Here is a 25,360-nt window from a genome sequence, read left to right as displayed (position 1 = left end):
TTTTTAAGATGTTAAACCTATATTCTTATTTATGCATCCCCTTTAAAATCAAGTATTTAAAATAAATTCTTCAATTATCTATTTATTATAGTTTCTCACTGCGGTAAGTTCCCTTATTTTCAAATCTTGTAAGTGCTCTGATAAACTATAATCACATTCAATATGTACTACTTTCATTGAAATCTAACAATTTTTAAAAATATAGGGGGACAGATAGAAAATTAGATTAATTCATTGTTTACTCATTTAAAAATATGTCTCGACTGAGTAACAGTACCCAAACTTGTCAATTGTTGCACTGCTGTCTTCACACAATTGTGCAGAAGTCTATCGTTTATAAATATTGTTTGTAGGATAAGGCTGTATTTTTTTTAGATTGGACTATTATACACCAACACATGTTTCATAACAAATAAAAATTCAGAGAAAATATAACATGACAAAAATATGAAAAAGAATGCACTCTGACAAAGTATATGTTTATGATTAAATCATCATCCAAAATGTAAACCAAACACAAAGTCACACGACAATGTCATATGGCAAAGTCTGCTTTTAAAAACCATGCAACAAGCATACTCTCCAAATATAGAATGGTCAAAGCAACATTACAATATTCTATTGTATAAATTTCTTATTTCTGAATAAGAATATTATAAGATGTGGGGTAAACCCACAGATTCTATAGGTCAAGGTCATCTCTGAATGCATACAAATGTTCCAGATTTAGGAATGTGCACAATTTTGGTAAATGGTATATAAGATGATTTTGGTAAAAACATACAAATTGCATCTGCATTTGAAAAAAAATGTTTACGTGTATGTATAACTGTGTTGAAAATCTTGCTGAAAAAGCATGTGATTAATGAGGAACAATTTGTGAGGGAAAATATGATCTTTCTTAAAAACGTTCAACGACAAAAAATCAAATTTAGATCACACAAACAAGTGAATTCATGCAGTATTCTTTTCCTCTCTCAAATGTGGCAAAACATTTTTCCTTTCCTCTCTCAAATGTGGCAAAACATTTTTCCTTTCTTCTTTGTCAAAATATTTCTAAGTTATATATTCCAAATATATGTTATAAATTCTATTAGGTCACTATATGAATTCACTGCATTTTAAATATTCAGTCAAAAAAGATAAGTTAAAGCTTTAGGGTAAAGTGCAATCTGAGCAAGCTGCAATGGGGTAAACATCAGATTGGGGGGAAATGCTGCATTTGTTTCTCACTTTTTAAATTAACTGCCCTTTCTTCACATAAAGGGACCCATTAGTACAGGTGACTGTAGATCTAGAATGTGAAAAACAAATCAAATACAAAATTTAACACTTCAAATAATTAAAATTTTTGCATGTGTTTTTTCAATCTTATTTTTTTCTTTGGTAGATTTGAAATGAGATCCTTTATTTATGAGTCCTTCCCCCCTCTTTAAATTATGAATCTCACTTGGAATTTGAAAGTAAACTATTTTTCTTCATTTATTTTTAGGACACTAAAGTTCTCGTATATCTTAATATATGATCTTTATAACAAATTTTCAAATCAAATCTTATTTAAGTACAAAAATGTACAAAAAACAAATAAAACCCACGTCTCCCTTTGGTGTCAATCATTCCATCATCGTCTTCTAAAGTCAAAGGCTCAACAAAAATCAAGCTGACAGATTTTGTTCTATTGATAAAGCTAACTCACCTTGCAAATGTTTTAAATGATATAGAGTTTGGATTGAGACAAAGTGGAACTTCATTATTCTTCTGTTGTTCTAATATAAACTTGTGTAACTTTTCTGAAATGAAAGAAAGCATTTTGTATAATAAAGCTAAACATAGAGTTACTTCCCTTTAACCACAAGTTCATCAACTGTATGTTGATTACAACAAATGAGCTGTGTCCAATAGATATCGACCTAATGCAAGTGCATGTATACTATTCTAACATGACGTCCTTCAAACGCTTTGAGTACACACCCGTGGTAAAATATGAATATATTACAATGGCTGTTCCGATCGTACTCCCACGTCATATGGTTTTTTTCTGAATGAAGTACCCGACGTCATAGAATGATGACGTTATAATTTAAGCATTTTACGGGAAAATACACGCTTTTAATACCGAAAATCATCACAACAAGGAAACGTAAACAAATGATGCTAAAATGTGGTATAAGCCAATTTTTTATATACATAGAAGACATATAAGAAAATTATCATTAAAATTTATCCAAATCTATCTAAATAAGTTTTGTGAATAGTTTTAGCTTGTCACTTATTCTGTTTGTTCCGTTCTTTTACGCCAATCTAAAAGTGCGTTAATTTATGGGAACGGCAAATAATGGCCTCCACCTAGAGCGCTTCGATCCAAAACAATTGGCGTATTTGTCCTATTAGAATCGAAATAATTCATGGGGGCTTGAATATATCTAGATTTTACCACGGGTTGTCCCTTTATGCCGATATTTTACCCCTCGCTATCGCTCAGGGTAAAATATTTGTCATAAAGGGCCAACCCGTGGTAAAATCACGATATATTCAAGCCCCCATGAATTATTTCTTAAATATTAATTTTGCTTAATTGAGTAAATCAAATTCCAAACAGTTACAGACTTTGTATATTGATGTTTTTCAACATGAAATAAGTTAACAGATGCATTGATAATGGAAGGTATTCATTTGCTTCACATCAATTTCTATTTAGCAAAGCTCATATATATGGATTTTTTTAAAAGGGAATGAGAATTGAGGCACATAAACTACATGATTTTTTGTAATAAAGAAATACATAGAGTTATTTCCCTTTAACTACCATATACTGTCATCAGATACTATCTATTGACCACAATATCTGTTATTTCTATAAAGTAAATCAGAAAGATTTAACCTTTGTCTAACGATTTGATCAATGAGATAAAAGTGTGTTTCTTCCTGCAAAAACTATTATCATCGATAATACGTGCATGTAGAATGTAGTAATTTGGTCAAAAGTTCACTTTGATAATGTATTCGTGTTGCTTAGTCTGCATTTTTCTATGTTGTGTTTTGTAGAGCAATGTTGGGTCTTTTGGTTAATTTTTGTTTTTGCTGCAGCATTGTCAAATTGTCTTCCACTTATCAGTTTGAATATCACTTTGCTATATTTTCCCTCTCTTTTGCAATAGAAATACAAACTAACTTTTTTTTTCAGTAGACAGATAATGTGAATCAATAAAATGTCTTTTATTGAGATTCAAATTTGAGCGGTGTAACTGAATCTAACAAGTCTACACATATATTTTCTTCCAGTTTAACTTTAACAATATTATAAACCGAACTGTTGAGCCCATGACTTGATTTGAGTAACATTCATTCCCTATTTAAAACTAACATTATCTTAAGTAAATCTTACTAACCTTTGACTCGATGACAAGATGTGAGACTGTCTTCAAATCCATAACTAAAAGGCTGGGAACATGTGGGTTCAAAGTCTGAGGTATATCTCCTCCCTGAGTTTGTACTGTAACAACACTTACACATACACGCATGATATCGTAACCTCCCTTCGTCAAGGTACGGGTGAGCTAATGCATCCGTCGCGTTTATTCTCTTTTCCTGAAATAAACATTAAAATATGTTAACCAAGAGGACAAAAAAATAATAAATATCTGCAAATCAAGTCATATATAATATGAAGAAATGGTAGATGATTGGGGTATATCAATAAAGCAGCAATCCAACGACAAAATAAACAAATAGGGTCCTTCAATCATGTTTTTTAAAATAGCTAACTATACAGTATAGGTTTTGCTCAGTGTTGAATGCTATTATTTGAACTATAGTTACTTAAATAACAACATCATTTGGTCTCTGGTGGATAGTTGTCTAATTAGCAATCATACACATTTTTTTTTTTTTTTTCATTTTAAAAAAGACAAGGTCTTAATTATAAATAAGCTACATTACTACTTTGGATTCAACTTATTTTCGTGGGTACCAATTTTTCGTGGATTGAGGAAAATTTGCAATTTCGTTGATATTTAATTTCGTTGTTTTGTCAGATCTGCATACATTCCTTTAGAAAATTTGCAATTCGTTGAACATTGAATTTCGTGCTTCCCCTGTACCAACGAAATCCACGAAAATTGGAATCCAATGAATATTAATGAATTCACAGTATTCCCCTACAGAGTTGTATAAGACTGGTAGAATATTTTGAGCTAAGTGATATATTTCATTGACATTTTGAAATGTTTCAATAACAGACAAGTTACCCTAAATGGTTTCAGTTCCATGCACAGAACAACCCCAAGGTTTGACAATGACTGACACAATGACATAAACGACATTTGGACAATATATTTTAAAAGTGGCACAGATCATTGCTTTTCATTTCCACCCATACATGTAGTTGTTCAAATGTTTTTAATTATTTCACACATATGTGGTCTATATTTTTATTTTTGTTTCATAATTTACACCTGCTATTGTTATTTTTGCTGCGGAAGAAAGGTGTCATAAACATCGACACTGTCACACATAATATTTATATGATATGTGTGTAATATTTATATATAAATGTAAGTCACTGCATGAAATGATCTTAAATATAACGGCATGTGTTACAGTGTCAGTAATGAGGTCACCTAATGGCTTAGTTACTAAAATAGTACAAAGCGTGCGTAAATAGAGCTCTTTCTTGTCGACTAAGTTACTAAAATGGTAAAAGGTATGCGTAGATACATGATGTATATGCGTAGATAGAGCCCTTTCTCATCCCTTTCTAAATCAGTAAATGGCATATTTTTCTTTGTTTATACTAGTACTTCAATTCAAGGTTTTAAAATTGATAATGGAAATGGTGAATGTGTCAAAGACGTTACTTGACCAAAGCCCTGGGCCCCCCTCTAAATCTGTCTCTGGGGACTTCCGTAAAAATCTGGTACCCTTGTCTGATACTTACTGGATCAAATACCAGCATTCTACACAGTAGATGAACAGCTTCATGTGTGGCCTGATTTGAGAGTGTGTATAAAGCTGCTAATGAGGGTTGTTTGTGTGCCATACGTTTGATGTGAGCTCGTGCTCCTTCACACGACGTCCTCATCGCTGACTCACTCGGTGTTCCTAGGAGATCTGTTATGAGGTCAAGCTGGAATAAAAGAGAAAGAAGGTTAAAGAATTTGTAAACAAATGTCAATTTTATAAATCATAGAAACAATAGATAATGTAGCATCACACGATACCAAGCCCAACTCACAGTATAACTTCCCATGTTTAATAAACTGTGAAAAAAACAGTTTCAAACTTTTTTAATTACTTCATTACTTCACTACTCGCGTCAGAATAAACATATTTACTAAGTTTCAACTTAAATGTGTCCACAACAACAACTTGATGGTAAAGTGAACTTCAATCAAAGCCAATACAGGAGTGAAGAACAGACAAACAGACTGAAACTACCATAGACTTCAAAACATAATACCCCCCCCCCTACTTATCAGTTTCAATACAAAGATAAACACAAAGTAGTGAGTATAAATAACACCAAATACAACATGATCATTTCCCATCTTAAAAACCCATTGCCTCTTGATGATCAGATTCACTTTTTTCTGAATTTTACAGAACTAATAAGTTTTCAGCTTGTCAGCTGTTCTCTGTTTATCAGTAAAGTCTCTGATCCATATCACCTGTTCTATATATCCCCCCTTAGATATAACAATGGACTCTACTGGCCTACAGTAATATAGAATGAACTAATATGGAATAAGGGTTGATAGGGTTACAGATGGTCAGGCTAGACAATCCAAGGTCACCTAAAAAATATTTATTAAGAAAAAACCGTCACGTCAGATGGTAACTGAGTTCTATAGCAATTAAATCATGATCTAATACAGTATATAAAAAATCATTTCCACTGATTTCAATTCGTGGATCAATTTATAATTTATTCCTATAACTTAAAGAACAAAGAAATTCCAAGCCTACAGAACCAAATCAACCCATAAACTGGGTGACGTCAGTTTTTTTATTCAATAGCCTCTTCCTACTACATGACCTATCCTCTCCCACAGCATGTATACATTTTTATTGTACTTAAAGGTTATTCAAAAGTATAATCACATATGTTTTCTGGTACAGTTTTTATTTCATGATTTGTATCATATTTGATGTCTATTTCATTAATGAATAATTCGTGAGCTTTGTACAAGCCTTCAGTTTTTCTTTTATATCCATCATAATTTGGATGAGAAAAAATGCCCTTGCTCCACATTGCCTTTCTCATTTATCAGTTTTAATGACTTTTTATTTACAAAAAAGATTGTTAAAAAAAGTTATCATCATAATAAATAAAATAACTTCAAACTGTACTCAATTCTCACATTTTTTTTCTTCAAATTTTTTGGTTGAAAATTTTAAATTAAATAACATAGGAACCTGCTAAAGAATTTTCCAAATCTGAACCTATGATATAATAATTACATGTATTATATTATTTTTCATTTCAAACTACAAGAAAATATTGTTACAACATTGTAGGATTTGTTCATTGGAGGAGTCTGTCATGAGTTGGTTGTTACACTGTCCAATATTTTTGGTAATTAATCTTTATTGGTGGCATATATATTGTTTACTATTAAGTCTGTCCAGTGATCATGGGATTAACATGTTAAAATGTTCATTTCATTTGAAAAATCCAAAATAAGAGCGTTCAGATCAGAACAATAAACGTTATAACTATTGTGAACCCAGATTATGATCACGAAGCTTTATCAGTATTGAGTACCAGTAAATTAGTTTGTTATTCTGAGAGATCCATTATCCAAATATGTATTTACATCAATATTGATCTCACCAGTACACTGAACAGAACACTGAACTGTAGAACCACGGAGATAAGGTTATGACGACCTATTATTCTATAGAGCAATGACCTACATTTCATTCTATAGAGCACTGACCTACTTTTTATTTTATAGAAATTCAACCTAAATCAATTATATAAACTACTTAATATAAAGCTATTTTTAAACACAAAACACTTTTATTGAATTATACAGACACTATAAATAAATATCATAATCTTGGTTAAGAAAAAAAAACAAATTTGTAGACAATGGGGCTTCAAGAAAATTTTCCTAGATAGAAGTACTTAAGACAAATGTCATTTTTTCTACCAAGTTTAGTGTTGTTGGTTTGCTGCCTTTTGGAAAAAATCAAATCACTCTCTTGAATCATTTTAGCAAAATGAGAGTCCATGATGATGAACAAAAGAGACCAACTTAAATCTTTTCTCCAATTAACCAACAGGTGCTGTAAGCCAATCTAAGGTGTATTATAAATATTTTAAAGTCAGAGAACATATTTCATTCTGACCACTTTTAGGTCAATAACCATCAATAGAATCCATTAGTTGGATTAGACTAACATAATCAATAACATTTGATAAAAACACAAAATTTCATGTCTTTGTTTGCCACATAAAGCTTCAGTCTGAGGAATGAAATTAAATCCATCACAAATTCTCATTACTGACACAAAGAAATACTTGATATTTTATTTTTACAAAAATGGTTTGTAATAAAATACTTCCTAATTATTTTAACTCAGACATAATATTTTTTGCATGGTCTAATAACCACAAAGAAACACGAAATAAAACCATAATGTACCAGAAAATAAGACAAAAAACTCTGAAAACAGAAAGGAAATTATCCAAATCATTTGTTCGGCTAGCTTCCAGTGGAACAATACAGGTCTGTTCATTAGCAAGAGAAAAAAGTGGAAATAATGTTTTGTAATCTCTACCAGATCTTTCAGCATTCTTACATTTCTAACATGATGTGTTTTTTTTTGTAAAAGAACAAAGGCACTTAAATTAACCTAATTTTAACCTGTATCAAATTTACTTTAACAAGGATTTTAACCTCTAAATACATATTTCTTTCATAAAATAACACTTGTATATATACATTGTTCTCAAGTTTAACAACATCTTTTATAATTTAAATGTTCTTAAAATCTTTTCTTCCAGTAACTAATAGTCAAGTTTTCTTTGTCTAACATTAACAAAACCTATTTTAATACAAATTGTATTTATCAAATGAAAAACACTAAAACTTCAAATATCTAATTTATCATTAAAAGAATAATTTCAAAAATTCAAATTAAATACAGAAGGTTTATGTTGAAAGTGGCTACTGATTCTATTCATTGAATGTGTATTCCCGTTGATGCACACAAATACTGTATACAGATTGAAATCTGCAGTATATGCACATCTATAACAGGTAAAATTTAATCTGATTGACCTGACCCATTTGATGGACTAAATGCAGACAACAAAGACCCAAAGTTGTTTCTTCTGCCACATGCAGTCAGACAGGAAAGAGTCAAAATGTGTAAAGAAACAGAGCTTCTTATATTTTCATCAACATTTTATCTTCAGTAGCTTAGTTAACAATCTATGCAAATTTAATTTAAAAATTTACAAATATTTGGGACCTTTTATCATGTTTATTACAAAAGCTGAATTTTTATTCTAAGATTTCAGGTTAACATGGTTAAGCAGGATTTGTTTTAACAGCTTTATTGCTGAACCTCTTTTTATTACAAATGTACTGCAATCACAATTGCCTTTCAGCAAATCTGCACATTTTTCAACCCCAGTCCTTGTCAGATAGTAGGTATTACTAGTTAGCTAATAACAAATATTATAGTCATAGACATGCTGTATGTTGGAATATTTCGTCAGCTCATCATGACTGTCAAACTCTAGATGTTGATTTCATGTTACTATTTATAGATCGTATCTCTTACATACATCAAATCACTCCTACTAAATCTTGTTAAATCAATTCTACAACTGAGAATTCTAAATGATATTACTGTTTCTTCAACTCTGGTATTTAATTTTTAATTTCATTTCATTTTTGAAAATATTTAATATAAGATATAATTTTAGATAATATTGTTCATTTCATCTGCATTCCGATGCTTGTTATGATATAAATATATAGCTGTTTCAGATTCATGACAAAAATAAGTGAAACTGACATTGATCATGCAAACACAGTTCTGCCAAAATTTAAGTCATCAATTCTTAATTTAATTTAATTTTTGAAAATATTTTGATACATATGTGTTATCAGATAATATTATTAAAATGCTTAATAATTTACATTCCAAGGCTTCTTTTGATAATTCAGGATGAAAAGATCTAGTGAAGTGAATGGCTCACACTAAAGTTCTATCAAACTTTTAACTTTCAGATGTCAAATTGGCTATAAAAGAGCATTTCAAAGATTATTTTTATAGGCTGTCTATGATATAGCTGTTAAAACAGTAATCAACCAAGTTATTTTTTATTTTGAGCACAATAATTCAACTTTTGATTTACAGACAGTATAAAAGCATGCCCCATTTAAACGACCTTTTAGAAGTTTAATTTGCTTTTTTTCACCTGAAGGCCGTTTATAGAATTAACCTGAGAAATACATGTTATAACAATATTGTGTCATTTTATATAATGTATCAAAATCACAAAGAAGACTTACATAATGTTATAAACAGGTATTTTTTTTATTTTCGTTTGAATTGTTTTGATAACAAAGAAAACTATTTACGAGGACAAAATAGCAAATCAACACTTGCAAGTGACATTCCAAACTCAAACTGTCAAAAATAAATATTAACAGATATTTAGACAGAAACCTAACAAGTTCAGCAAAAATAGAAAAGAGGGGATTAATATGGTCAAAATGTCACGTACAGATATCTACATCACATGACAAAATTATAAATAAATAAAAAGTCTAGACACAAGCAAATTCTACATGGATATTTTACAATCCTTAAAAAATATGGGAAGATTTTTATCCATTTAATGGACTTCAAATTGTTTTTATCCTTTTAATGTTTATATCATTTAACATATTGAATCATTTTTGTTTTGTTGTTTACAATTCTTTTTATATATTAAATCTTAGGTAATGGGATATTTATTTGTTTATTTATTTGTTGCTAATATCATACAAATAAGTTCAACTATTTCATTCAGACTTTTTTGCCCTTATTTACGACTTCCGTGACCTTCCTCAAACTATACATTAGTAAACTGAAGGGATTAATTTGATCAATACTTTAACATGCAGAAGAGATCTCAGACTTTTTCATTGGCTCGATTCATACACAATGTGTTAATGTGTTTTGTACGGGAGAGATAATCGCTTACCTTTTTATACTATTCTCCATCATATGAATGTTTTAAGTGCATTCCTGTGCACACTTACAGTGTCATCAAGTACAAGTATATTTAACATACTTTAGTTATTGATGAGGGTGGCAATGATCGTTTTCCGTCAATCAATGCAAGTGACAAATACCCTTCAGCAAATACTTTACACTGGTCATAGTACAAATGTACATGTATCAATTGGGTCAAATTGGTATATTCTTTAAGAACTTTAATATTTTCATTAATCTTTTTTTTTATATCATTGTTTGTATTGTATTAAGAAAATTATTGATGTTGTATATATAATGTTTATGCCCTTTGCGGCCCATAATAATAATTGGTAGAAAAATTTCATCATATAAAACATTTATTGTAATAAAATTTAGAGTCTCTTCATACAACAAACCTCATTGGAACCCTCATTAAATGTAAAGATTTATACAAACACAAAATTAAATGACTGTGGATTTGAAACATCTATGTTATAAAACCTTGACCACAGAAAAGTCATGGTGTTCTGATGAACATTACTGATGAGTCAGCCATATTTGTGGTTTTCTTTGTTAAGATTTCTATTTTGTTCGTATTTCTAGTTTAAAAAGTCAGTCACCTAAATATTCCACTTTACACCAAATCAAACAAAAGGGTCTTTACACCTTATATCATAAATCATCTCTATGAAAGAAATTAATTTAAAAATATAAAGAAGCAACATTTATAAAATGCCCCAACAACAGTAATTGAAGACAAGTGGAAAGAATTCCAGGCACATTAACACATTTCAGGAATATAGTTCCCTTACAGTAAAAGTGTGGCCAACAGTTGAGAATTCTACAACTGTAAAACTTAACAGTATTAATTATATTTATTAATGTTAATTGTTCTAATTTACCAGCATTAGATGTACACTATACATTGTTTAACTTGACAAATTTCTTAACTGAATTATCGAATCAAAACACAAAGAACAGAGATAAGTATAGGACAGAACTGTACCAATAATGATAAGAATTGACAAGGCAAATGGCTAATAGGAATATTAGAATGGATCTGAAATCAGAAATGACAAAAATGAGGTCTTTAAACATTAAACCTAAACTAACATGACAAGAATAATATGGTAAGTACATGGCATGGGATCTCATTCCATATTGGATAGCCAATGGATTTGAGAAATGTGGAATAGCCATTGTTATATTAATGCATCATCTAAATTTGATTTGGGATTGTTAAATGTGGCTTGGGACATGGATTATAAGGACATGGCTTGAGGCATGGATTAGAAGGACATGGCTTGAGGCATGGATTAGAAGGACATGGCTTGGGACATGGATTGGAAGGACATTGGCTTGAGGCGTGGATTAGAAGGACTTGACTGGAAGCAAAGATAAGGAGGAAGTGATCACAGGAAGCAGAGATTAGAACGATGTGGCTTTTAGCACAGATTTTAAGAAGGATATCAAGGATTTATTGTTTATGTATTTACTGACTGGAATGTTTTGTACCTGTATAAGTGTGTCAGTATATACTAGAGTATTTTGTAAACTAAAGCATGTGTAACATACCAAGCATACAGACGTGACACGGATTATACAACATAACATTTGTTTACTCATTATTTGTTTTATGATGACTGCTTACAGCACTGTTACAGCACGCTACACACAGAAAGATCATAATAAATTACGATTGATTGATTGATGGTTAATGCTACTTTCTGCACACTTTGGTATTTCATGACTAAACATTTTGCATTGGTTGAGGTCTTGTCTTGAAAAAGCCATAGTACACTGAGAGATCCATAAGGGTGGAGTTTGTATTAGCATTTGCGGAGAAAGCCAGATCCATGGATATTTTACACAAAAAAAAATTCTGTAAAAAATTGTGATTTTCTTTATAAATTAATAAATTTGAAGTAAGTAATTTTGATTAAGACATTATTGTTTCCAGGATTTATCATGAGGACTAATTAAGAAAGGAAAAAATCCTTTAATTAAACATTGAAGTACCAATACCTAGTCCACAATGAAAGTTCTTGACCCAATACTGAAGTAAAGTTTAATGAATTCAATCCCATCAACTTTTTTCCTATATTGATTCTTCAGAAAACAGGCATCAGGTTTATATAGACTTAAATCTTTTTAACGGGGAAATATTTACATTATTTATATTACCATGTCCCAGAAAAAGTCCATTATACTCAGTTAAAAAATCCAATAACGTCTTAAACAACTTTTATATCTCTCCAAAATCAATTGTTTGACTAACTTTCTTTTTCAATTTTACTGCTAGATATTTTTCTCAGTATTTACATGCTAGACTAAAATATGCATTCAAATATTGAAGCTTCAAAACCTGACAGTTCAGACAAAATATTTTTTGGTTATAATTTGTTATTTTTTTTATGGTAAATCCTTTATGAGAGGAAATGTTTTTGCAAAACTTGCGTAATTTTTCTAAAATTCAATTATGTATTTTTGCAAGATTTGAAAAATTAAAACTTCAATTATAAATTGGGAAATATTAAAATGACACTGCATGATGATCATGTTGATGTCAGAAGAAGGTTTTATCTTTCATCAAACGATCTCCAACTTTGATCTATTCTATGACTGATCATTTTACCAAAGATTGACAAATTTATACTTTTGCTGTGATTTGCCTCACATATTGTCCACACAAAATTTCACATTGAAATGATCGATACTTGTGCCGTATGACTTCATACATACACTTATGAAAGATTTAATTATTTTCCTTTCATGCAGGTAAATCAAGACTTCAACTCACCACAGCCATCTTATATTAACTTGTTTTTTTAAAACAATCAAAATCACTTTTTTAATAATTCATTACCATCTTTTGTCCCTGCAGCGATTGACAACAAGACACAAACTCATTAACATCATAAATCTATACCAACCTGCTGAATTGGACTTTGAGCTTGAAAGAGTATTCTTCGTCCCAATAATTCTGCGAATATACATCCCACAGACCAAACATCAACACTATAACTATAATGTTTGGCCCCCATTAAAAGTTCGGGAGCACGATAATATTGTGTAACAACTTCCTGAGTCATATGAATGTTTTCATCTGGTTCTTCTATCCGAGCCAGCCCAAAATCACAGATCTGAAACAATACAGAAAATCAATTCAAAAGTCTGCATGGTCATGCAATCCTATTATTATTATTCTGCTTCAAGCATACATGCCAAGTCTAGATTTTAGTCTCTAAGATACATATTTTTTTATTAGTTGTTATGGCTTTGAACTAGCTTTATGGCAGTACTCTCAGATTGTTCTTTAATGGGTTTTTTTGTGTTTTTGTTTTGGTGTCCATATAGTTAGAAGGGTTTGTTGCTAGCAAACAAGTTTAACAAAGTCACATGCTGTATGTGCCTGTCCCAATTCAGGAGCCTGTTATTCAGGCGTATTCAGTGGTTGCTGTATATTATAATTTTTTCACTTTTTTTTTTATTGTATTGTACATAAATAAGGCATAATGAGGTTTTTAAAAGATGTGATTTTAATTGATATACTCTGGGGAATGAACATGGGACCACACTCCTAGACAAGTGTCTTGATTACTCTTCTTCATCTAAACAGTTTGTCCAAGATCCTAAGTGGGTTGTACATAAGATGACACATAAACAAAGTGCTGTGGTTGCAGTTCTTCATCTAAATGTTTTCTCCAATGATATACTAAGCCAATATTTACCTTTAAAACACAGTTACTATTGACTAGTAGATTGCCTGGTTTAATATCTCGATGTAATACCCGGGCTGAGTGAAGGTATTTTAATCCTGAAAAAGAAAAAAGAATGGTGAAAAATGCATGTACAAATCATATTCTTGGTAAAAACAAAGACTAGAGCCAAATCCTTCAGAGCATGCTGTCCAATATAATTATACATTTGATATTCAGCAACAGAAAAAAGGCTGATTAAATCCTTCAGGTGTGCTTAAAACCAGATGGATTGGGTTCCTCAATTTAGATAGGTTTTGGTTTTTTTTAACTTTCCATAAACATCTAATGTTAAGCAACAGAAAGCAGATCTGAAGCACACCAGACAACTGTTAATGAACTTTGAAATAATCTTATATCAAAGAAACAAAGGCATTCCTTTAAAATTAAATTAATATACTTAAAACTTTTGATGATTTAAGCAATCCTAATGATCAATTTCAAAGACAACATTGAAGGGAGCAAATTTAGTATTTTGATCATTACTGAATGAAATTTATCTTGGTTTTATTATATAACAACACAATTTTTTCCCCCATTAAAGTTAATCCTGGAAAAATTGAAAAGTATATTTTTTTTGCTTCAGATAATGCATAAATTTATCATTTATTATTGCACTTTACATGTGCACATATCTTTAGGCTTTAAACTATTATGCTAGTTTTGTCCTTGGATTATGTTCCCTTAGGAGTACTGAATACTTTCTTCAATATATACGTATTAATATAAAACCAAAAAATTTTATTCACCTATTTTTTTTTCATTTCATCTTCTATGTTATCAGCAAATTGTTATCATTTTAAGAAGAAACCTTTTAATATTCACTATGGATGTAAACAATAGGCTTATCAAAATATTACTCGATTTCTCCAAGTAAAACGTAGTTAAATTGTTGTTGTTGACAGGCTTAAAACCCTGATATAATCGTACTTTCTCAACTGTAGTATCTTAAAAGCTTGTCGTTTTTCAATGTAAATTGTCAATTATCTCTTAACTAATGTTTAAATAATATAATATTATTATCCAACAATAAATATTTATTTGTGTCAACTCACTTAATGTCACTGACACATTTTTTTTTCTAAATAGGAGTTCAGTTTACAAAATATTTGAGGGCAGCATTTAAATTTTAGCTGATTTTTCACTTTGTCATAAAATATGTTACCAATTTAAAAAAATAATATTTATAAATATCTTGTTCGACAAGATGTGACATGAATATCATCTTAAAATAAGTTTTTATTTATAGATCCGTTAAAAAAACAGAATTAATTATCAGCTTCAGTTACAATGTACTATTATAATATTGATGCATGCAGATTTAATTTCTGATTTTATTTGCATTGTTTCTGATTGAAAAAATAGTGAATGTAGAAAAAGGAACAGATGATTTAGATAATATAAAAGTCTAAAAAACTCAAAACGAAAGTACAGTGCCTTTATAAGTGTTCTTCATCTTAAACTCAGAATGAGGCAATCAATGTGTTCCAAGGACCTGAGGTAACCTTAGTTTAGTTTGAAAGCATAATTCTTTACCAGATGTTCTATTACTTGTTCTTTTCAATAATAAAGTGAGGTGTCCAACAGTCAATTATTAACGCTAGGATGTATTTAATCCCTATACTAAATGGATTTCATGTCCTGGAACCCTGAATGATTTTGATAACAATGTTCTTGATGCTCATTCTAAAGTTTTCTTTTTTGTATTTCATTTATTTTTGTAGGTCTTTTTTCGTCATTTTATTTTTGCACTGGCATTGTCAGATTGTTTTTTGACTATGTATTGGAATATCCAGGCCATGTGGTATCTTTCACCTTTCTTCAACAATTTTCATAACTGGGCTATTAAGACTGTGACAAAAGTGTCAAGTAAGGGAACTAGAATACTCAATTGGATCCCAGGAAGAGCGGATAGAAAGAAGGAAGTTGACTTCTCCATCAGACAGTGCACGTGTTTATAAATAATTGATTTTTTTCTTTAATACAGCATTTTCAGTTTACAATATATTTCCGAATTAAAGGTCAAAATTTTTAATTCGGTTAATACTTGAAATGTTAATAAACTTCCTTTTAACCAACTGATAATATTTTTCCTTCATCTATAAGGGGGGATTACCCAACATTTACATGAATCAACCTTGAACATTTATCGGCAGAAACTTCCTCCAGCACTTTTACATGTCAACTTCAAGGTCACAAAATTGATATGTGGTATTGGCAATGCTCATTGTTGAAGGCCGTATGGTGACCTTTAGTTGTTAAACTTTTGTGTCATTTGTTCTCTTATGCAGAAGTCTCATTGGCAATTATACTACATCTTCTTATTTGTAAATAAAATATGTACTGACAAAAGATTGATCTTATTATTAGGTAATGAGGTTGTGGATGTATCATAAAGATATTAAACAATATCCACTTTCTCTATAGGAAACAATGTGTTGTTTACCTACGACTTTGTCAGTTAATATCATCCCCCGTTATTAACCAGGATATGACAGAAATATGACGAACAGAAGTTATACCACTTGACTGTCCGGAAGTCTCAAGTAAAAGATGGACAGCTTTCCTATCCTGAAGTGGATAAAAGTTGACTTAAACCTTATCTCTATTGGTTCATATGTCCTCTTGTATGGAAAGAAATTCAGTTTTTGTATAATAAATGAATTTCAATCAAACAAAGAACAGAATCATTTCTTCCTAGAATAGATTAGAAATTTGAGCAGGAAATGTACAATCGAATTATTTGAAAATCTATAATGTTGCACAGATGAACATTTTCAACAATAAAATGTTTTAAAAAAATTTGCAATATAAAACATGTGTTATGTAGAACCTTTCTGAGTTTCAAAATGGTTTTATAAACCACTTACTTATAAAGTCAGATTTATTTTTCATGAATTTTTTTTTTTATAGATCTATTATAAAAGCACATGTTGTATTCAAAAAGAAAATGTCAATGTTCAACCTGTTCATATCATTTTTCAACTATTAAAAATCATGAAATTTGCTGAAAATTTGTATTGTTATAAGTATTGTTGAAATGTGTTCATTATATATAGGGTAGGACTGTAGGAGGATATCAGATCTGAAGGGCTTTTGACATGATGCATTTTAAGTATGTCGATTTTAAACTTTCCATGTCTAATATCCAGGCCAATACACTTATAAATGTATCGCTACATATACTTTGACGTGGTCTGATGTGAGAGGTTGAGGTGATACAATGACTTACCTCTGAGTATTTGATATAGAAAGACTTTGACGTGGTCTGATGTGAGAGGTTGAGGTGATACAATGACTTACCTCTGAGTATTTGATATAGAAAGACTTTGACGTGGTCTGATGTGAGAGGTTGAGGTGATACAATGACTTACCTCTGAGTATTTGATATAGAAAGACTTTGACGTGGTCTGATGTGAGAGGTTGAGGTGATACAATGACTTACCTCTGAGAATTTGATATAGAAAGACTTTGACGTGGTCTGATGTGAGAGGTTGAGGTGATACAATGACTTACCTCTGAGTATTTGGTATAGAAAGACTTTGACGTGGTCTGATGTGAGAGGTTGAGGTGATACAATGACTTACCTCTGAGTATTTGATATAGAAAGACTTTGACGTGGTCTGATGTGAGAGGTTGAGGTGATACAATGACTTACCTCTGAGTATTTGGTATAGAAAGACTTTGACATGGTCTGATGTGAGAGGTTGAGGTGATACAATGACTTACCTCTGAGTATTTGATATAGAAAGACTTTGACGTGGTCTGATGTGAGAGGTTGAGGTGAAACAATGACTTACCTCTGAGTATTTGATATAGAAAGACTTTGACGTGGTCTGATGTGAGAGGTTGAGGTGATACAATGACTTACCTCTGAGTATTTGATATAGAAAGACTTTGACGTGGTCTGATGTGAGAGGTTGAGGTAATACAATGACTTACCTCTGAGTATTTGATATAGAAAGACTTTGACGTGGTCTGATGTGAGAGGTTGAGGTGATACAATGACTTACCTCTGAGTATTTGATATAGAAAGACTTTGACGTGGTCTGATGTGAGAGGTTGAGGTGATACGATGACTTACCTCTGAGTATTTGATATAGAAAGACTTTGACGTGGTCTGATGTGAGAGGTTGAGGTGATACGATGATTTTATGCAGGTCACTTTGCATTAATTCTGTCAACACATATCTAAGGCTGGTTAAGGAAAACTCACAATGTGAAAATCTGCATTAAATACAATGTTAACCAAAACAAAATTATAATTAAATCTAAAAGACAATGCATATAAAATAAGGCCATAATAAATAATAGGTTTGTTTGCCCAAACGCTACCTACCCAAAATTCTTTTATTGTCCTGATTTGAAGAAGTTTTTTTCTAATTAAATAGGCATGAAGATTAATAAACATCTGATACTTCAATTTCTTTTTTGAAAAAAAAAGAAAATGCCTACCTACCTACCCACTGTCTCAACCTTTGGGTAGGGTTTGGGCAAACCAAAATATTTTTAAGTGTAGCCTAAAATGTGGTGTAATTGCCAATGATATATCTTTTCACCAAAGACAGAAGTTTGCAGCAATAGATCACAGTACAGACTTTAACAATTAGCAAAATTCATACTGTATATATCAAATATAAAATGTATAAAAGGCTTACATTGTATAAGTGACATTAACATTCATAAATTCTATGTTATAATATATTAACAAAATGTTTAATTCAAAGAAAAATATTAAAAAGACAAACATGATATAATATTAACGAAGTCATGTCACGACAATGTATAATCTTCAAGAAATAAATTTTACAAGGAATCATTAATACGTTATATGAACAACAGAAAATTAGTTCTTTATGTGACTGTGCGATGTTAAGGCTTCACCTGACGTAAAACAATATTCGTAATAGCATAATAGCAATTGCGTATTAAAAAAACTGAGTCGAGACACTGTCTTATTGTGTCAATGTCCTTGAGGACGGAAGTCTTAAAACCAACAAAACAAAGAGCACTGCCGTCATTTAAATAATAAACAATCATTTTATAAGGACAAAAGACAAACAAAAGACAAGGATATTTTACTGATCAATTTACAATTGATTATTTGTTTAGAAGTACATGTGCAGAGAGTTTATCTTAATATAGAACTGATACTTGTTCTAATCCTTATATATTTCTGGTGTAATTCAAGAAAATTATGCAAATAATTAAGTCATTTTATATTCTTTTAATCTTAATCCAGACCCATTTTTTAAAACAAACAAAGAAAATCTTCATTCTTTGACTTTCCATTACTTTGATAAATTAAGTCACAGGCTACAAATACATTTTAATGGGCTTTTTTTCTCTCCTTTTTCAACATTTTTTTTAATTTAAACAATTATCTGTCAAATTACAAATAATTTGCATAAAATTAATCAAAAGTTTTTCAATGAAAACAAAGAAAAAATCTGTTCTATTGGGGAAGAAATATGATCTTCTTTATATTCTTCAAATAAAAATCTATCAAGCTCCAGTGTATCGATTCTCTTAAATATGGCACAAATGTTTTTGATTTTACATCTCCATGGAAACAGAGTGTCATCCTGTTTGCATGTCTCTACAGTTCAATGTCCCTGACGAAAGACAAAAAAAATCAATGTCAACATATCAGATTCCCTAACAAAGACTTTTTTTTCATAATCTCCTTGAAATATTAATTTAATGTTGACAATTTTTCTTTGTATGATAAGTATCATGCTCCGTGTCCTTCATGCATGCCCAGAGAGAAAAGACAAAAACAATTGTCAACAAAAGACCCTGATCAGGCTGATAAATGCCTTCAATAAAGAAACATTGAGAACCGACTAATTTTCAAGGTTACAAAATTGTCTTAAACAATTGCAAAGAACCATCAAGATCCGACAAACTCCTCACGTTAAAAAAATTGTTTCATACAAAGAACTATTGACAAATTTTCATGTTTAAAAAATCATCTCACACAAAGAACCATCAAGATCCAACGAACTCTTCATGTTTAAAAAAATCACAACCAAAGAAGCATAAAGAGAGGACAAAACATTCAAGCTTAAACAAATATGGAAAAAAAATAAAAACAAAGGAGTGAAATTATAGAATGAACTGCACTCAAATCAATAGAAAGTGTAATCAGGAACTTCCGTTAATGATTGGACAACAGAGTGATTAATCTGTAACCCATTAAATGTTCAATACTAGTACCTTAGTACAAGTACTAAAAACTTCATGTTAATTACATAACTTATCAACAAATTTGTCATTACTCAGGGTCGTAGGTATTCCTTTGTATAGAATATGTCAATCCTCAATGCAAAACAAAATCATGTCAAAATAATCTGTTTATTTTAAATGACAATAACATACCGGATTGTAAAATTTGGTTTTGATATGTTTTCCATTCATACACATATGTAATAAACATTTTCTACTGGTTGCCAGTTTACTTATTCATCCATTTAGTAAACAATCAATGATATTTTAAGGTGAGAAAAGCTCTTGTTGATTTTCTTCTCTATGAAGCAAAAATAAACTAGCTTTCCAGTTCTGACAAAACATATCAACAGAATATAAATATCAAAGATGTAAATTTTCACAAAACTGTTTGAAGACTCAGAGTGGGTGGTTTATCCGAGAACCAAAACCACAAGTTTATCTCAAATCCTATCTCAAAAGTCAAAATATCCTATCCCATGTTTATCATCAAAGTATGAAAATCCAATCTAAAAAGCTTTATAAAGTTATTTTATACAAAGGTTACAAGCTTATCAAATGTATTTATAAAAATAATCTTGTAGTTTCTTAATAACAAGTAATTTGAAATTATAATTAAAATAGAGAATTCATCAATAGTATGATTTATAGGTTCTATTTAGATATCACAAATCTATATACAGACACAAATTAGGTACATTATTTTAGGAAATTGTTTCGTTCCAGGTCATTGATTTTCCCTGAACTTTATGGACCCCTCCCCTTATGCTTCTTCCTTCACTTTACTCTTCATTTATAAATTTCTACTATTTATACATGTAGCTAACAAGTGTCAAATTTTCTGTTCCCGTCACACCCATCCACAACTGATCACAAGGTCTCAGCAACCCTCAAAAACTCCATTGCCTTTAAATTTATATATTCATACAAGAGTTTAAATGTGATGTTTGAAATTTTGAGCCTCTCATTCCCTCAATGGTGTGAAGATGCAAGTAACTAAACTTTGGATCCCTTATCAAAACCCAGTCAATTATGTGCAAATTGCAAGCAATATAAAACACATGCACTTTTCATTATTATATAATTAGAAACAATTATATCTTTTTATCAATCAACAATAAAAAATGACACAAAACCAGAGTAGAAAATCAATTGTATTATCATGACATCACATTAACACATCACACCACCAATCTGTCTATTTTAAAGCATCATTACAGTTTTGTTAAGTCTATTTAATCTAGATAAAGTAAAACACATGGAGAACTTTCACTACTTCCTGACTATTGACAAATGTTTGTCCTTGGGACAGACACAATGACATTGAAAACTTTACTAACAAAGGAAAAAACATACAGGTCCTCAGGGCTTCTGGGAATATTATCTATCACTTATAAAACATAACTTTATGGTATTATCAAAGATATATTATATTTATTTGCTAAATTTTACTGTTTCATTCTAGTTTTGTTTTAAATGTACTTTATCAATCTGCATATGCATGAAAGACAATTGCTACTGTGAGTTTAACAACTAATTAATCAATCCATTTGCAGAGTTTTCTTCAAATCACCAAGTCTAATAAATTGTCAGTTTATTCTATAGTGCAATATGACAGAGACTGTTGGTAATACATAGATCTAACATATTACCAACATCGTATCTATTGTCTATGTTTGGGGTTGATGTCTCTGTTACTTACTTCCCCTCATATTCATTATCTTTTCAAGGTCAAGTTCTTCCCGAGTTTCCTTTCCTTTATATGATCTTTGTATACTAAATTAGCATGGAATGAAAAAGTGCAATTATTCATATCAATTTCTACAAATGTATATTAAAGTTAATTTTCATTTTACAAATCTGCCTGAATATTAACAGGTCTGGGCACCAGTGATTGACCATGTACATAAAACACTCACTATGGACAATCTTGTACTTCAGTACATTTTCTATCAATCAATGTAAGACTCATACATGATAAGTTCACCTTAAATGACCTAATGATGGCCACTTAACATGCTGAAGGTTATTACTACATGGACTAATGTAACATATTTATAGTTGACTATGCAGGTTTTTTTTCTTGGTAAGAGCTATGATGAATTCATAAAATATCCCTTACTTAAGTTTGTCTAGCATTTATGGGGTCAGTGTTTTCCCTAGAAATGTTTTGAAGGATGGTGGGATTGGCTGAATGGATGGTGGGCATGAATTTTGAAGGATGGGGACTTGTATAGAGTAATAAAGAATTTCAAGATTTGAAGGATGGGGGCCTAAATTAATGCATGGGGGTACCACCATGCATAAACCCCTTTAATGAAAACACTGGGGGTTCTCCTGGTATTCACTACATTCTCCTATCTCTATCTGTCTTCTATCATCATAAGGTTAATGCCCTTGGTACTTTTGAAGGTAAAAGATTTCAGAGGGTCACATTCAAATGAATGTACCACTGGGTTTGAATGCAAGACCATTGCTTTTAAAGATTGAACACTTCTAAAAATCTTATAAGTTTTTTGTGATAGTATATATATATTTTTTTGAGCCAAAGATATTCAAATGCTTGTTTTAGGGTCTAGCCAGGTCAAAACAGTGTACCTATATGGTCCAAACAGGTCTTTATATTAAAGATTACTCCTTTTTCTTTTAATAGATGTTTTTTTTTTTTATAAAAATACACTTAACATAGATGCTGGATCATCCCTTGATCTTATTTTGAACCAGGTTAAACTTCCTTCAAAGGAAAGCAATTGAAAACCTATATTTAGCTACTCCAGGGGGGTCAAAACATAAAGAGGTTTCATTTTGATAATCATTTATCACCAGGAAGTATAAAGGCACAAATCAAGAAATGAGTGATAAGTTTTGTCTACAGATATTTTGCTGTGGTTCACTTGATTATCAATACATTTTGTAAAGATATTTTACCATCATGTTATCATCATGATCATAGCACCAATTTTCAACTTCTAATTCAAATTATACCATAATCATGATAATTCAATAATGCCATTTATAAATACATGTATAACTAAGTTACTGTTTGCATTTATCATGCTTTAAAAGACTTAAAATGTGCAAGCTAGACCAACCCCATTTTCCAAACTTATTGAAAATTATCATTTAGCATTGGCATAAATAAGGCTTAACCATGTGGTAGAGTCTGCATTCAGCATGCTTTATCATATAAGTATAAATTGCTGGAAGACAATCCCCCCCTCCAAACTTATTAAAAGTTATCATAGCATTGACATAGTTTGGTGTAAAAAATATACACCCATTCTTGCTAACACCTTCATGTCTTTATCTTATAATCAGTTATATATTCAACTCCAATATTCGTCTGTCATACCATAACATCTTATAATCTATCTATGATTTATAGCCTTAAGATGTGCCTTATATGTCTAACTGTCTCCATGCATTATGGCCATTTTCACTTTTCTAAATTCCTCTCATTAAATTCCTAATCAATATAGGCATAACTGTTCATTAAAACCTTTGTACTGTTAGTAAATTGAAGGTAAAAAATCCTACATAATTCAGGTGATCTTTAATTATGGCGTCTAGACTGTATTTTTTCAGGGATCTGTAGTTATATAGATAATACACCTCACTTCATTGTACTACTGCAAGATGTGCAATTACAAGAAAACATCACTCAGACTGTATCTCACTAAATATTGGGTTTCAGATATGTCAGAATGCAATGCTATTTTATATCATTCCAAGCAGAACTATTTTTATTTGAATGCCTTCTTGCAGGCCACTCAGAATTTCCAAAACAAAAGCTACAAAAACTGGAGGAATTTTTGTGTTTATGAGAAAAATACACAACATTGTAGTACATCACTTAAAAGTATAAGGGTTCATTTAATTTCATATAAGTTTATTTTTCAGAGAACATATTTTATTCCATTTAAGGTTTATATATAACAAATCTTGTCAAAGTATAATATTAGATGTTTTATAAATGAAGTACAATTTCTTTGTGATCTATTTTCAATTCAATAATTTTAGGTCTCCGAAGGTAACATGATAAATATTTAATGAAATTTTGTCTAAAATTCTGTACCTGAAGCACCTGCCAAAAATTTGAGAGTTACAAATAGGCATGCAGCAGACCCTTTGTAAATAATTTCTATAAATATTTATTTTTCCTTTGGTCAGCAATCTTTACGGTTGAGTGTTCTGACCAGCTGACCTTTCTAACCACATACAATTGATATAGAAACTATCAAATTAGCTACCCTACAGGTTGGACATGAATTTCTACCCTATAATGTGGGACAGGGCTGTTACCTTCTGACTTTTATTTCACCCTGAGGTAGGACACACATGAAATTGACTTCAAATGAAGTATGACCTTCACCTACAGCTTACGAAGGGAGGACACATGACATTAAGAGACTGTCGGAATAGAAATCGGATAGCGTTCGCCAGTTAATTGATCTGAGCAATCATTTACATTGGTGGCTTAGGGGTCAGCGAACCTAAACATAGCTAAAGGCCATCGACTAATGTTCTTCTAAACAAGACTTCTCTATAGAGAAGGTTGTTTATGCAAATATGGTTAATGACTTTCAAGATTAACATAATTAAATTTGTATCAGAAGTATGGGAAATAATGTTTACAAAATTGACAAAAGTTGCTTCTTCAATGCTGCATATTTTTACTCTGAATTAATTTTTTTTTTAAATCAATTATTTAGTGAAATAAGAAAAAGGCATATTTTAAAGCAGCTGCCAATTTACTTTGTCCCTAATTAACCAGAGGTGACCCAGGCTACAGCTTTATTACTGAAAACTAGGGATTTATCTTGTATAATATACTCATGTATATTATTTGGGTTAAGAAAAACTTTATCATCATATTTATCAGCAAAATTAAGTATCACCCAAGTACTCAGTAACCTATGAATAGTAATGGGACAAGGGCTTCCAAATAGTTAGTAAATGTAGTAATTTAGATCATGCATGTATACTCGGAATTGACAGGAGAGAAATGTAAACATATTGGATATCATAAACTGTTTTATTCTGCTATTGACTACTTTATATATTGTACATAGAACTTAGCCCAATATCGTTAGAACTATAACAAATTCTCCTGTTAGAATATATAAAAGGGCCATAAAATTGATATGTTTATAACATATATGTTCCACTTG

The 25,360-nt window shown here is 30.7% G+C and overlaps 1 protein-coding gene across 1 annotated transcript in view; it reads right to left on the bottom strand.

Moving 5' to 3' along the window:
• Window positions 1–25,360, bottom strand: part of LOC134728104 (serine/threonine-protein kinase NLK-like) — a 41,567-nt gene that overhangs the window by 4,386 nt on the left and 11,821 nt on the right. The window contains exons 4-9 of the mRNA XM_063592532.1: window positions 18,046–18,152; window positions 13,935–14,020; window positions 13,137–13,346; window positions 4,937–5,125; window positions 3,390–3,588; window positions 1,697–1,790 (exon numbers count right to left, since the gene is read on the bottom strand). Of these exons, the coding sequence (XP_063448602.1) occupies window positions 1,697–1,790; window positions 3,390–3,588; window positions 4,937–5,125; window positions 13,137–13,346; window positions 13,935–14,020; window positions 18,046–18,152 (885 nt within the window). The remainder of the gene's footprint in view (window positions 1–1,696; window positions 1,791–3,389; window positions 3,589–4,936; window positions 5,126–13,136; window positions 13,347–13,934; window positions 14,021–18,045; window positions 18,153–25,360) is intronic.

The sequence above is a fragment of the Mytilus trossulus genome, chromosome 8 (assembly GCF_036588685.1).
Source record: "Mytilus trossulus isolate FHL-02 chromosome 8, PNRI_Mtr1.1.1.hap1, whole genome shotgun sequence".
Classification (NCBI taxonomy): Eukaryota; Metazoa; Mollusca; class Bivalvia; order Mytilida; family Mytilidae; genus Mytilus; species Mytilus trossulus.
Note: the sequence above shows the minus strand (reverse complement) of the source record. Positions and strands in the feature narration are given on the sequence as shown.